The sequence below is a fragment of the Echinops telfairi genome, unplaced genomic scaffold (genome assembly GCF_000313985.2).
Source record: "Echinops telfairi isolate 266 unplaced genomic scaffold, ASM31398v2 ScPeMD7_5592;HRSCAF=6446, whole genome shotgun sequence".
Lineage (NCBI taxonomy): Eukaryota > Metazoa > Chordata > Mammalia > Afrosoricida > Tenrecidae > Echinops > Echinops telfairi.
Window position 1 is genome coordinate 40,589,361 of NW_022109491.1, and position 13,068 is coordinate 40,602,428.

At 38.3% G+C, this 13,068-nt stretch overlaps 1 protein-coding gene across 3 annotated transcripts in view; it reads right to left on the reverse strand.

The window, feature by feature from the left end:
- The window catches only part of TASP1 (taspase 1), a 311,341-nt gene that overhangs the window by 200,027 nt on the left and 98,246 nt on the right, over positions 1-13,068 (reverse strand). For all 3 annotated transcript variants that reach the window (XR_006680566.1, XM_004698159.2, XM_045295276.1), the window contains exon 8: positions 6,663-6,769. Coding sequence is in view for 2 of the 3 variants with exons in the window: in XM_004698159.2 (XP_004698216.1) it covers positions 6,663-6,769 (107 nt within the window). In the remaining variant the exon portion in view is untranslated. The remainder of the gene's footprint in view (positions 1-6,662; positions 6,770-13,068) is intronic.

The following is a 13,068-nucleotide window of genomic DNA, read 5'->3' on the forward strand; positions in this document are numbered from 1 at the left end:
TCCAGCTTCTCTGATGATTTGCTCAGTATACCGATTAAGTAAATATGGTGAGGATACAACACTGACCCACACAATTTCTGATTTTGAACCTTGGTTCTGTTCACAGAACTGCCTATTGATTCTTGTATAAGTTCTGAATGCTCATGATGAAGTGTTTTCAAATTCCTGTTCTTCTTAAGGTTGTCCATAGTTTGTTATGATCCACACAGTTCAATGCCCTGGCATAGTCAATAAAACACAAGTAAACATCTTTCTGTTATTCTCTTTCAGCCAAGATCCATCCAATGCCAGCATGGTATGCTTTGTAGCTGTCTTCCAAATTTCCTGGCATAAATGAGTAAGTGCTTCTAGTGCTTCACGAGTTTGTTGAAATATTTTAGTTGTTATTCCATCAATTCCTGGAGCCTTGTTTTTGGCTGATGCTTTCATTGCAGTTTGAACTTGTTTAGTCAGCACCACTGCTGCATCAGTCAATATTCTGCCCATGGAATCTTTCAAGATTGCAACTTTAGTCTTGAAGGTCTGTCAGTTTAAATACATGCTGAGTGTGCTCTTCCTTTTTAGTTTTCTAACCCTAGGTTTTTATACATGGGGGGTCTCAATTAAGGGCAATGTAGCCAAGAGGAATTACAGGGCAATGTAGCCAAGAGGAATTACCAAAACCCGAAAGAAGGCTGAAATGATAGTGGGACTTTTTGCCTTCTTGAGCTGCCCTTTGAAAATTTCTATTTAGCTCTTTGATTGCTTCATTTCTTCTATTTATTTTAGATGTTCTATGATTAAGAGCAAGTTTCACTCTCCTCTGACATTCATTTGATCTTTCCTTTTTTTCTTTTCTTTTAAGTGACTTTTGCTTTCTTTATGAGTGATGTTCTTGGTGTCCTCCCACAGCTCATAGATCTAGCGCTAGTATTCAATGCGGCAAACCTATTCTGGAAATAGTTTCAAAATTCCAGTGGGATAGATTCAAAGTCATATTTTGACTCTCATGGACTTGTTTTAATGTTCTTCATTTTCAACCTGAATTTAAATAGGAGTAATTGATGGTCTATTTCAAAAATCAGACCATGGCCTGGTTTTAACTGCTGATAGTGAGCTTCTCCATCTCTTCCCACAGAAGTAGTCATTTTGATTTCTGTATATTCCATCTGGAGAATGAAAAGGTATTTTTTATGAACAAGTCGTTGTTCTTTCAAAGTTCTATCATGCAATTTCCAGGTTCATTTCTATTACGAGATCATATTTTCCGACAACAGTTCCCGCCTCTGTTTCCAGCTTTTGAATTCCAGTTGCCAAAAATTATAATGAAACTTGATGACAAGTTTGATCAATTTCAGATATTGGTAGGATTCTTCAATTTCTACATCACTAGCCTTTGCGGTTTGTGCATAAATTTGACTAATAGTTATATTAATAGGATTTATTTGAAGGCAGATAGATATAATCCTACCACAGATAGCATTGTAGTACAAGATTGATTTTGCAACATCCTTTTTAACAAAGAATGCAACCCCATTCCTGTGTCATTCTCAGTATTGTAAATCATATTATTTTCTGATGCAAAAGGCCAAAACCAGTTCATACCAGCTAACTAGTGCCTAGGTTATCTATTGGTATGCATTCCATTTCATTTTTGATGACTTCCAATTTTCTAGCCCAATCCAACTTTATACTTTGCACAATCCAACTTCCAACAATTAGTAGATTTGTGCAGTGGTTTTTCGTTGCTTCTTACCTGGAGTCATGGCCCACCAACAAATGAAGATCCTGAAGGCTCCACCTCCACAGCCTTTCCCTCACTCATGTCCCCTGGTCAACTCCACCCTGAGTGCCCTCCAACTCCAGGGGCTCACCTTTGGCACTATCTCCACCAATGTTATGCTTCCCTTCATTAGGCCTTCGCCATCTGAAAATGTTTGAAACCATGCATAAGGGTACTTCCTCTAAAGGGGGCAGTCGATTCCTTCTTCATTGTCTGTCCTTAGTCTGCAAGCTCCACTGAAACCTCTTCACTTCGGTGACCCTGCTGAGGTTTGAAATACCAGTGACGTGGCTTCCAGAGTCACAGCGACACACAAGGAACCACAGTATGACGCACGGACAGACAAGTGGTGGGAATAGCATTGAGAAAAATGGGAATTCCAAACTATTTCACTGTGTTTGTGCAGAGAACTTGTACATGAACCCAGATGCAGTCGTTCAAACAGAACAAGAGAATAGTGCATATTTTAAAATCAGGAAAAGTGTAGATTGGGGTTGTATTCTTTCACCATACTTATTCAATCTGTATGCTGAACAAAGACTCTAAGAAAGTGGACTACGTAAAGATGAGTGTGGCATCAGGCTTGAAGAAGCATGTGTGAGCAAGCTGTGACATATAGACGGCCCTTGGTGAAAGTGAGGAGGACTGGGCGCACCGGCTGAAGAAGAAAAGGACTACAGTCCCCAGTGGGCATGACAGCTCAGTGGAAAGGAAACTACGGTTCTCACAACTGAACCAATAGACAGCTAGCATAGCAGATGGAGAGAGGACTGAAGTTGTCAAGGATTTCATTTTGCCTTTACCTATAATCAATGCTCACGGAAGGAGCCATCAAGAAATCGAACTACGTATTGCACTGGGCAAATCTGCTTATCTACACCTCTTTAACATTTCTCTAAGAGCAAAAGAATAAAGTACAGACCCAGTCATGGAATTTTCCATCTCATTATATTGTACATAAAGTTGGACAATGATTACGGAAAACAGAAGAATTGATACAATTGAATTAAACCGTTTGTCATCAATACTGAAATTACTGTGAGCTGCCAGAAAAACAAGCAAATCTGTCTTGGAAGAAATATGGTTAGAATGTTCCTCACAAACAATGATGGCAAAGCATCATTTAGTGTATTTTATACATGTTATCAGGAGCAAAAAAGGCCCTCAATGAGATGGACCCAACCATGGGCACATCAATAATGATGAAGATGGCACTGGGCAGCACTGAGTTCTAGAAGACAATGAGTCGGTGTGAATCAGGCACAACTCAGGGGCACGCAACAACAACAGCATAGAGGGTAGAACCCTGCTGGAGGCAGAGGATAAGAAAGAGACTGCTAGCTGCAAGGCTGGCCCTTGAAGCTGATTATCTGTTCCCATGAAGATTTACAGCCTCTGAAACCCTGTGCAGGGTGACTATGAGTCAGAATCAACTCAATGCCGTGGGTACATAGAGGGTGGGGTCTGACTGAAAAAGGTTACAGACAACTGCACCTGCCCTGTATCTTCATAAGAGTGTAAGTTAAATGGCTGTGTGCATTGATAAAAATTGATTAACTGTCTCACCAAAACTAAATTTCATCACAATTTTTAAAATACAGCTCACATTACTATTTATTTTACGTAAGTATTGCATAGAATATAGCAGTGAGATTGGATTTAGGCCTCTAGAATGTGGGGACTAATTGAAGGAGACATAGTCAACTGCACATGTTTTATGTCCTCATAGGATGATAGGTTAAATGAGTATATATACTTATTTTTTTAATGATTAAATGACTCACAATAGCTAAATTTCATCACAAATTATTTAAACATAGCTAGAATCCCTGAATCTGCTTAGCCAAGGACCACTTAGAATTCAGAATGGCAACAAGCAAAGCCATACTACGATCTGCTTTCACTAGGATCTAATTATCAATTTTTCACTTAGCTCTAAAACCCTACTTATCACTATCAGTAGGTATAAAATGGTTTGGAATAAACTGATCCATTGTCCCACAACATAAATAATTGAGAAAGTATCTACTACCCTTAAAGGTGATTTATCGAGTATTTACATATGGCTAATAAACCATAAGAAACAATGATAGAAAATATAAACCTTTATTAATGCAATGGTGCAAGAATTAATCATCAAAGGATATCAAATGAAACGTCCATCATGAAATAAGTACTAACTACTCCCATGTCATAAGGCTGAGCATTAGTGCTGTGATTTTCAACTTCTTTCTATATCTCAAAACACCTAAGGAATGCTATACATGAACTCATGGAGACAATTAATGTGTGCAAGCAAAAAAAAAAAGAATGTCAGAAGAAATGGATGCACATAATTAGACTGAAATTTTTAAAGATAATTTTAATAGGGGCTCTTACAGCTCTTATAACAACCCATACATCAATTGTATCAAGCATATTTGTACATATGTCACCATCATTATTTTCTAAACATTTACATTCTATTTGAGCCCTTGGTATCAGGTCCTCGTCCCACCCCCACCCCACGACCCCTGATAAAATATAAATTATTATTATTTTCGTATCTTACACTGACTGCTGTCTCCCTTCCCCTGTGGTTTCTTTGCCCCTCCTCTTCCCACCTTCCCCCTACCCTCCTGGTATCTCTACTCCCATTTCTGTCCCTGAGGGGTTTCTCTGACCTGGATTCCGTATAGACTGCATTAAAAAAAAAAAAAAAAACTATCAACCCAATACACCTACTCCAACATTCACTTTTACAACAATTAAATAGGTACCATTCAATAATTCTGTGCATTAAACACAGCCAGCCACCCTTCCCTTCCCCCCAGATCCACCCATGTCTGTCAGGCTGGCAACAAAGCATCCTGCTCTCCAGAAGGCTGCTCACCAGTCACAGCCCCCCAACTCCAAGGAAGCCGCCTTGCAATTGTTCATGCTAATGAGGTGACTAAGGCAATGTTTGAGGAGTCCTTCTGAGAAGGGCCTGGGAGTGACTGGAGGGGCCCAAGAGAGGGCAAGGGGAGGGACACTTGCTGTGCTGCTTCCTTTCACTCAAGCACCCCGGAGGGATCAAATTCTGCAGCAAGAAGGAATGTTCCAGGAGGTAATCTGGGACCTGAGGGGTCTCGAGGAATCCAGCCACACACTCCACTTCTGTAGTCAGGACTGCTGAGGGCCACCTTCCAAGCTGCTATTAAGCTGCAGGCTCTCAGCCTCAGATTGCATGTCACTCATTCCAGCAGGGTCCTCCCCAGCCTTCAGGGCAGCAGCAAGCAGCTAAGGCTGCAGCAGGAGCAGCAGAGGTGGTTCTGGGCACTAGCAGCAGCTCCTACCATCATATTGACCCACGGACCAACAACTGCTAACTGTGCCTCTTGTAGAGCCACCCAGAGATGTCAGAGTGCCAGACCTCATGTAGAACCTTGGACTCCAGAGCACAACAGTGCCAGAGAATAGCAGTACCCAGAGTCCAGACTCCAGGCATGCTCGGAATCCGCCTCCTCTTCATTCAATGTCAATTTACACAACACCTTGGTTATGTAAACCTTAGGAACCTAACCATGTGGATAAATGAGGAGTAGGTGCATATGTTTGCTTTCTTACATGCATACCTATCAAAAACCCAACCAAACTGACAGCTAGAGTTAATTTTGACTCATAGCAACCCTATAGAACAGAATAGAACTGCTCCTATGGATTAATGAAATGGTAAATTTTTACATACACTTAACCCCTGAATAATCTTATGAAAAATCAGCATTGAACTACATAGGCCAAAACAATAGTCAAGAGCCACATCTAGTTAGGAGCACTTAAATATGTCTAATGCAAATGAAAACCTGAATTTTAAACTTAATTATATTTTCATTTTTAAGAAAATACTCAATTCAATTCATGGAAAATACTATGTCTGTTTGGAATAATTTGAGTATGAAAAAATGTGTTTCTCACAGGGAATCCAGGACAGATGAAACCTTCAGGACCAGTGCTGAGAGTGGCTATACTGGGAGGTTGGAGGGAGGGTGGGGTAGAAAGGGGGAACCGATTACAAGGATCTAAGCTCCTCACTGGGGGATAGACAACAGAAAAGTGGGTGAAGGGAGACATTGGACAGTGTAAGATATGACAAAATAATAATAATTAATAAATTATCAAAGGTTCATGAGGGAGGGGGTGGCAGGGAGGGAGGGTAAAAAATTAGGAGCTGATACCAAGGTCTCAAGTAGAAAGAAAATGTTTTGAGAATGATGATGGCAACAAATATACAAATGTGCTTGACACAATGGATGTATGTATGGATGGTGATAAGAGTTGTATGAGCCCCCAATAAAATGATTAAAAGAAAAAAAAGAAAGAAAAATTGTGGGGGTTTTTTTTCTTCAGTTTTGAGGAGCTTTATTTATTTTTTTAAATCATTTTATTGGGGGCTCGTACAATTCTTATCACCATCCATACAAACATCCACTGTGTCAAGCACATTTGTACATTTGTTGCCATGATCATTCTCAAAACGCTTTCTTTCTACTTGAGCCCTTAATAATCAGCTCCTCACTTTTCCCCCTCCTTCTCCACTTCCCCCTTTAACAGTTAATTTTAAGAAATCTAAATACAAAGGAAATACTTGCTGTCAGTACAAGATGAACACTGGTCTTAAAGAATTAATTAAAAATATAATTTAAAATAGATCAATAATAATTTTTCATAGATTACATGAGGAAATTATTTTATATTCCATGTGTTGAATAAAACATACTTTACCTGTTTCTTTTTTTTTAATGTAGCTGCTGGAAAGCTTAAACATATATATGTAGTAAGTGTCATATTCTACTGGATAGCAATCATCTTGAATCTTATGTATCGATATACAGATTAAAAATATTACGATGCATTAATAATGTATGAAATACTTCCTGACCTTTTCATTTGATTGTCTTCTTTTCTTTAGTTGAATGAAATCTGTTTCCACCCTTTCTGCCATCTCTAATTTCCTCTTGTTTCTTTTAAATGCAGCTAAACTGAATCCTATAAAGAAAACATTAAAAATAACATTTATGAAAAATAAAAGCAATGGGTGCACTAGATACCCTGAAGAGTCTTCCCAGAATAAACTTCTTAAGAATGGACTTTGATACAAGGTTTTGTTTGGTTGTAATATTCACTGAGGTAGCAGATAAGAGAAATAAAGCTCGAATATATTTTTTTAATTAAAGCTCAAATCCAGAAAGACAAGTAAACCATGAAGAAGTAACTAGGGGTTATCTGCTAATTCATGCCACCTCCCACTTTGCCTTTGAAGGGTTTTGCATCAGGAAAACAGCAGCGGCCTGGCAGCAGAGTAGGAGCCTGGTAACGCATCCAGGAGATTATCTGTACAAGGTGACCCCAAAAGGTGATACTCCCAATGAAAGAGAGAACTAGAAAAAGCCCACACATACCCCCAAAATTGCAAACTTGCAAGTCTCAGCTTTGGCTCTAAATGTAAAGAAGGAAGTCTTCTTTGAAAACTCATGGTCAAGAAGGTCATTCAGAGAGTTAAGAAGGGAATTTATATTACCTGTGTGGCCTGGGGAGGTGGGGGGTGGGTGGAGGAAGAGAAGCTAAAAGTGATCTACCTGTGGTAATTTCTTAAAAAGCTTCCAAACATAAATCCAGTGCTCCCTAGAAAAGACACCATAACTTACTCAGACCTTAAAGAATTTCGGGTTTCACCTTACATGAGCTCATAGTTTTAAATAAAAAGTTTCATAACACATCAGAAATAAATGGGCAAATACCAGAAAGCAGAAGCTAACCTACAAAGACCCCAGTTACAGAAATAAAAAGATACTGAATATAAAATATATTTACATGTTGATAAATATAAAAAGAGGATGGTGAAAACAAAAGACAACTTTAAAAGTCTATGAACATATTCCATTATCTTTTCATTCCATTTTTTTAAACAAACATTTGAATCTTCATCGTATGACCAAGGAGCAAAAGACCAAAGCAAGTTTAAGATCCACACAGAACTTATAAAATAATTATATGTAAATATATATTTTATTGCCATTGATTCAGTCCTGATTCCTAGCCACCCTATAAGAGAGAACGACCCCTGCGGATTTCCAAAGCTGTCAATCTTTAACAGAGTGGAAAGCCTCATCTTTCTCCTGTGGATTAGCTGGTGGTTTCAAACTGCTTAGTTTGTTAGCAGGCCAACCTGTAGCCACTATGCCACCAAGGCCCCTTCCCCGTGCGTGCGTGCGTGCGTGCGTGCGTGTGTGTGTGTAACTGAAATGTAAAACTTTGATATTCATATTTTAATAGCTAATTTAATCCAGTTGCTCAGAGGAATTACAAATTGGAATATAATACTGAAACTTTGGGATCACAGCAGGCTAAGTTATTCAGAATAATTCTTCCATAGGAGATCAAAACATCCTGAATAAAATATGAAAAATGCCACTTCAAAACATTTAAAACTTTACAAGAAATGCTGAGCTAAATCCTGGATGTACATTGAGGACTAAAGCCAATGTGGACTTAAGCTAAGTTAAATGATGTCAAGGGAAGGCATAAATCAAGGCCCGGTTCCCATTTAAGGCGGAACATAATTACCATTTCTGCTAATAATGTGGAAAGTGTAAAGCCCGATACCCTCATACTAAAGATGATTTACAATTAAGAAAATTCCTCGCCACCTCCTATCCCAAGACTAAGCACACACAGACTGGATCATAGCACAGAGTGAGGGGAGAGAAAGAGAGAGGATAGATTTGGGGGTCTAAGGGGAGCATCTGTCCTTGAGAAGGTGTCCACTAATTAAACTGGAAATTAATAAAAGAAGGATAAGAGTAAAATCTCTAAACTCTTGGGAAAGCATACTTCTATCAATTCCAAGGGCCAAACAGAAACCCATATAGAAATTTTAAAATACATTTAACTAAAATACAACGTACCAAAACTTTTGAAGCACACTGAAGCCCCGCTGACAGCTAAATTTACAGCTGTAAATGTACATGCTAGAAAAAAGGTAGTCTCAAGTCAGTAAGTTAACATGTCACTTCAAAAACCTACGAAAGAAGTACAAAATAAGGCCAAAGCAAGTAGTCCTAAGAAAGTAATAGATGATAATTTTTTAATAGTGAAAAAGCAAAGAAGCAATGAGCTGATTATGTTAAAGTATAAATAGACAAACCTCTAGCAAGATCAAGGCGCTGGGGAGGAGACACGGAGGGTGCAGACATAAATTGCCCGTATCAGGTGTGAAAAAGGAGCTGCTGTTACAGAACTGGAAATCATCAAAAGGGTAACAGAAATTTTATGAAAAACTATAGACATCAATTTGATGTCTGATGAAACATTCATTGAAGAATAAAGACCACCACAAACCGCATAATATGAATTTGAAGTAACCTCATAAATAAATTAACCAGTAATTAAAAATCTGCCACCTTAAAAGTCCTACTCTAAAATACTGAGTGCAGAAGGTTTGTTGGAGATTTCTACAAAACATATAAAGAATTAGCCCTAATTCTATAAAATCCTCCCCACAAAATAGGAGAAAATCCTTTTTTTAAATGAAACTAGTATTTGCTCAATGAAGAGGACCGAAAGCATTTATAAATGAATAGCACAGCCATCCGAATACATTAAATCTCCACATAAAGAAAACATAAATCCTCACAAACAAACCAATTGGCAACCTAATGAAATAGAGAAAAGGTTGAAGTTGTCAAGGATTTCATTTTACAGGGCTCACAATTACTGTCCATGAAAGTAGCCATCAAGAAACCAATCAACATATTGCATTGGACAAATCTGATGTAGGGGAAAAAAGCACTTTGAGGTGTAAAAAAGCAAAGGTGTCACTACCGTGTATGTGCCTGACTCAAGTCAGCCGGTTTTCAATCCCTTCAAATGCACAAGAAACTGGACAATGAATAAGGGAGACCGGAGAATAACTGGTCTTGGAAAAGATTACTGAATATACCATGGACTTCCAGAAGAACAAACATGATCTGTCTTAGAAGACGGCACTCAGAAGGGTCTTTCTTCTAAGTACTGGTTAAATGTCATCGGGAGGGAAACCTGGGAAGGGCACATGCTTGGAAAAGGATAAGCAAAATAAAAGAATAAGAACCTCTCAACATCAGGAAAACAATCATTTTAATCCACCACGTAAACAAGACAAAGACTAAGAACCACAAAATTATATCAATAGATTCAGAAAAATCATTTCACAATATCCAACACTCATTTCTGATTTAAAAAAACACTCAATAATATATGAAGAGTAGGATATTCTCAACATAATAAAGGCCACGTGTGAATACCCAAGGGCAAAGGTAACACTCAACAGGAGAAAAGCAGCAAACATTTCCCAGGAGAATGGGAACGAGACAAGGATGCTCCCCTTCATCATTCTTATTCAACATCATATCGGAAGTCCTTGTCAAAATCTCTAGGCAACAAAAAGAAATCAAGGAAGAAGTGAAGCTCTCACTTGCAAAATGTGTGAGTTTATATAGAAAGTATCCTAAAGACTTCAAAGGAAGGATTGTTGGAAACAATTGAGGGATTTGATAAAGAAGCAGGATATAAGATTAACAAGCAGAAGTCAATTGAATTCCTATACACCAGGACAGAGCATTTCAAAAAAGACATCACGAAAATACCATTTACATTAGAAAAGCAAAAGATAAAAAATTAGGGAACAAAATCTAACCAAAGAAACAAAATATCTGTACAAAGAAAAATGACGAACATTATCACAAGAAATCAAAAAGATCTACACAAATAGAAGAATAGCCCATCCTCATGAATAGAAAATTTAATATTGTGAAAATGGCAATTCAACCTTAAAGCAATTTACAAAAACAATGCAATTCCAATCCAAAATTTATGTTCATTTCTGAAATAAATAGAAAAACTATTTACCAGCTCCTATAGTGAAATCAGATGCCCAGGATTAGCACAAAACTCCTTAAACAGAACAAAGTAGGAGGCCTTGCACTAACCCCTACCCAAACTCAAAACCTATTATAGAGCCACAGTAGTCAAAACAGCCTGGTACTGGGACAGTGAAAGAAATATAAACCAATGGAGCGGGAAAGAAATCCCCATAAATAAAAACAGGCACCTACAACCAACTGATTTTTGACAAAGAACTGAGAAATATATTAAATAGGAAAGGGACATCTTGTTCAACAAATGATGCTGCAAAAATTGGTTCTCTAGCTGCAGAAGAATGAAACAGGACTCATACCTTGCCCACATATAAAAGCAAACTCAAGATGGATTAGAAACCTAAGTAAATCCCAGAGTTATAGGGATCTTCAATGAGAAATTGGGACAAACAAGGAGGAGGGACAGAAAAGAGGAGCTGATGCCAAGGGCTCAAATACAAAGTAAATGTTTAGAAAATAATGGTGGCAACATATGTACAAATAGGCTTGATACAACTGACGTATGGATTGTTATAAGAACTGTAAGATCCCACTAAAATGACCTTTAATTTTAAAAAAAGAAAGAAAGAAGGACTCGTAGTTAAAAATATAGTTTTGGAATAGAAAAAAAGCTGGAGATTGTATGATAGAATTTTGAAAGACCAATGGCTTATTCATAGCAAATACCTTCTCAACAACACAAATGGCAGCTGTGTATATGGAATTCTCCAGATGGAATAGGCAGAAGCCAAATAGGCAATATTTGGGGGACAAGACCACGGAGAAGCTCAATATCAGCAGCTAAAACCTGGCCAGGAACTGTGGAACACACATCAATTGCTCAGATGTAAGTGCAGTTTGAAGTCAAAGAAAATGAAAACAATTCATGAGAACCAAAATATGACCTTGAGTCTATCCCACCTCAATTGCAAGGATGGTTGTGCTACATTGAACACTAACGAGAGACCTGATGAGATGTAGGAGACATAGCTTAAACCTTTAAATAGAACTCAAGAAAAATGTCAAACCTCAAGCTGCAATATTGAAATATTCTATGAGCTTATCTTTCAATTTACTTAGATCTTTTTTCGCCACCCTTGTCTTTAAGTAGCACTCTGGCTGTACTTCTAAGACACATCAGCTTGTCCTTTTAGCAGTCCATAGTACCTTTAATATTCTTTGCCAGCACTGGCAAAGTGCTGGCAATTAAACCCCACCAGGGTTTAATCAAGTCCAGAGGAATTACTGAGAGCAGAATGAAAGTCAAACATGATAGTGAGACAGAAGGAAAGGAAAAGGAAATAGAGGAAAGAACTAGGAGGAAAAAGACATTTTTAGAGGTATATATATATAGGCATGTAAATATATAAATATATAACAATAGGGATATAGGTCTATGTACATATATTTCTATGTTAAATATTAAGGCATCAGACAGACTTTGGGCCTCCACTCAAGTCCTCACTCAACAAAAACACTTGGCTCTAATAACCTGGCATTCTGTGATGCTCACCTTCCCAATACAATCGTTGAAGATAAAAATGGGTGCATAAGCAAATGTGGTGAAGAAAGCTGATGGTGCCCAGCTATTAAAAGATAAAGCATCTAGGGGTCTTAAAGGCTTGATGTTAAACAAGCAGCCATCTAGCAGGGAAGCAAGAAAGCCAATATGGAAGAAGCACACAGCCTGTGTGATCACAGGTATTAACGGGATCAGGCATCAGGCATCATAAGACCCAAAACAAACAATCATAATGATGCAAACGAAGTGTAGCAGAGTGGAGACCCAAAGCCCATCTGTAGACAATTGGACATCCTCTCACAAAACGGTCACAAAGAAAGGACAAGCCAGCCAGGGAGCAGTACAGCACCAATGAAACACGCAACATTTCTCTAGTTTTTAACGCTTCCTCCCTCCCCACTAGACCGGAGGATGTACACTGGTACAGATAAGAGCTCTTGACACACAGAATCCAGGACAGATAAACCCCTCAGGACCAATAATAAGAGTAGCAATACCATGAGGGTAGAGGGAAGGTGGGTGGAAAAGGGGGAGAAAGAGGAAACTAATTGCAATGATTGATGTATAACCACTCCCCTGAGGGGGATTCACAAAAGAAATGTAGGTGAAGGGAGACAGCTGACAGTGTAAGATATGAAAATAATAATAATTTATAATTGATTAAGGGCTTATGAGTGTGAGAGAGTTGGGGAGGGGGGAAGAGGAGCTGATATCAAGGGCTCAAGTAGAGAGAAAATGTTTTGAGAATGAGGATCGCAACCTATGTACAAATGTATTTGATACAATTGATGTATGAATAGTTATAAGAGCTGTAAGAACCCCCAATAAAATGATTTATAAGAAGAAAAAGGACAAAAGATACAGCTACT